Source organism: Corvus brachyrhynchos, unplaced genomic scaffold (assembly GCF_000691975.1).
Source record: "Corvus brachyrhynchos isolate BGI_N302 unplaced genomic scaffold, ASM69197v1 scaffold706, whole genome shotgun sequence".
NCBI lineage: Eukaryota > Metazoa > Chordata > Aves > Passeriformes > Corvidae > Corvus > Corvus brachyrhynchos.
The window spans coordinates 74,281-76,647 of NW_008238371.1; the positions used below are offsets into that span (position 1 = coordinate 74,281).

General features: G+C 66.2%; 1 protein-coding gene across 1 annotated transcript in view; it reads right to left on the minus strand.

Annotated features, from left to right (window-relative positions):
* Positions 1-1,283, minus strand: part of KCNH2 (potassium voltage-gated channel subfamily H member 2) — an 18,241-nt gene extending 16,958 nt beyond the window's left edge. Inside the window, 1 exon segment of the mRNA XM_017736304.1 lies at positions 959-1,283. Coding sequence (XP_017591793.1) covers positions 959-1,268 — 310 coding nt within the window. The 5' untranslated portion in view covers positions 1,269-1,283.
* Positions 1,284-2,367: the final 1,084 nt, after the last annotated feature.

Consider the following 2,367-nt stretch of genomic DNA (forward strand, 5'->3'; position numbering starts at 1 on the left):
TGGAATGGCAGCGACACCGGGAGCACCAGGAGCCACCTGCACCCCGCAGCCCCTGGCTTCACACAGTCCAAAGGGCACCGTGGAGCGCCAGGTGGGCCAGGCAGAGCCACAGCTGCAGGATGAGGGTCCCAGGGCCAGGAGTGGTGCCTCTGGCCCCCGCCCACTCCCCCAGAGTCCCTGGGGCCACAGTGGCTCTGCATGGCACTGTGGCCACACAGGCAGCTTTGTTTACTCCAGCACCGGAACCAGGGCTGCGTGCCCAGAGCTGGGACAGCTGTGGTGACAGCCGGGACACCTGGCACTGGCACGAGGCCACGGTGAGGGGAAGCACCAGCACTACCAACGCGGGGAGCCAGCCCTGGCCTGGGCTCTGTGGGGCACAGCTCCCACGTCCTGGCACAGGGACCCCCGGGATGTCCCCTGCCCGCTTACTCCACACACCCCCCACAGGGATGGTGGCACTGTGATGCCCAATGCCAGCTCAGCCCCCTTCTCCCTTGTCCTTGCTGCAGGTGACACAGTCCCCCCGCACCCCCCATCACCCTCTGCGGGGGATCACTGCACCCCACAACCCTGCACCCACAACACGTGGCTTCCTGGGACCCCACCTGGTGGCCGTCACGGCACCGGGAAGGGCTGCAGTGTTGCAGGGTGCTGGTGCCCCTCTGGAGCCACCAGTGCCAGGTTCCCACCCTGCTGATAGCCATCCCGGTACTGGAGAGCACTGCCAACCCCCGGGGGTGTTGGTGTCCCTTGGGTTCCCACCTGTGCCAACAACTCGTGCCACCCAGGTCTGCCCCCGTGCCTGCTGTCCCCCTGTTCCCAGCACAGTCCCCGCAGGGGGGTCACTACCACCCTTGTGGTAGAAGCAGAACTCCATCCTGTGCTCCCACACCTGCTGTCCTCAGTGCAGCCCTCCCGTCCTGTCTGTTCCCTGTCCCCGCTGCGGGGTCCGTACCGTCCTTGCGGTAGAAGCAGATCTCCACCTTGCGCTCCTCGGCGCCCAGCAGGGCCTGGGCGATCTGGGCGGCCGCGCGGCGCTGGGTGCGGGGCCCGTGCAGGAAGTCGCAGGTGCTGGGCTGCTGCATCACCTCGGCCCGTGAGTACCCGCAGAGCCGGCAGAACCCCTCGTTGCAGTAGATCACGGCGCAGTTCTCCACACGCGCGTTCCCGATGATGAACTTGCGGCCTGGTGGGAGAGGGGATGGGTGGGTCAGGCCAGAGCACCCCTGGCCCAGCAGCCCACAGGGAGGGTCCTCTCCATCCATCCATCCATCCATCCATCCATGGCTCTGGGTTTCCCGGGTACAAACACTTCATGAGTCATCCCGCTCGCTCCCCAGGGACCCCCGAAGCTGGTGGCATCACCACCATGGGGACCCCAGAACTGTTGGGATCCCACCATCACAGGGACCCCATAACCACAGGGACCCAGGGACTCCCAGCACTGCAGGGACCTCATCATCACAGAGACCCCACAACAGCAGGGACCTTGTCACTGCAGGGACCCAACTACTACAGAAACCTCACAGGGACCCCACAACTGCAGGGACTCTGGGACCCCAAACAGTGCAGAGACTCATCACCATGGGGATCCCCACAACTGCAGAGACCCCTTAGGGACATCACTACGATGGGGACCCTGGGACCCCCACACCCTGAGGGCAGGGGCTTAGCCAGGCCAGACCCCCCAACCACAGCCTGTCCCCCGGCAGGGTGACACCCCCCAGCCTGACCCATGGGCAGCATTCCCCCCCCATCACTTCCCTGTCCCCAGTCTGGGAGATGCTCAGGGCCTGACCCCAAAGACATGCTGGGAACCCCCAGAATTTTCAGTCCCCCAGAGCCCCCATTCTGCCAGGTCTCCCTGTACCAGCTGCTGGGGAGGGGGCATGGGCCAGCTGGGACCTCCAGTCCTGCAGCAGCCTGAGCTGGTGGTGGGGGCTCCACACCTCGGGGACTGTGGGGAAGCCCCAGTTCTGGCACCCCAGAGCCAGGGGCTGCTGAAGGCCAGGGTGGCAGTAATCCTCCGCCAACCAGGATTGTCCCCATCACCCCAAATCACCTCGAGCTGGGGACTCCTGGATGCCAGGGTGAGCACTGTCCCTCCCAGCTGGGCTTGTCCCTGTCACCCCAAACTCACCCGGGGCTGGGGATGCTGGGGGTTGCTGGGGAATGCCGGGAGTTGGGGCAGGCAGTGCCCCTCCCCAGCTGAGCTTGTCCCTATCACCTCAAACCCACCCAGGGCCACCGTCCCCTCACTCCCTTCCACACCTGGAGCCCCCCGGTGTCTCCCAATCCCCTCCCCGGGCGCTCCCCTCCGCGGGGATCCCCGTCGGACCCCCTAAGTCCCGGCCCTGGTACCCC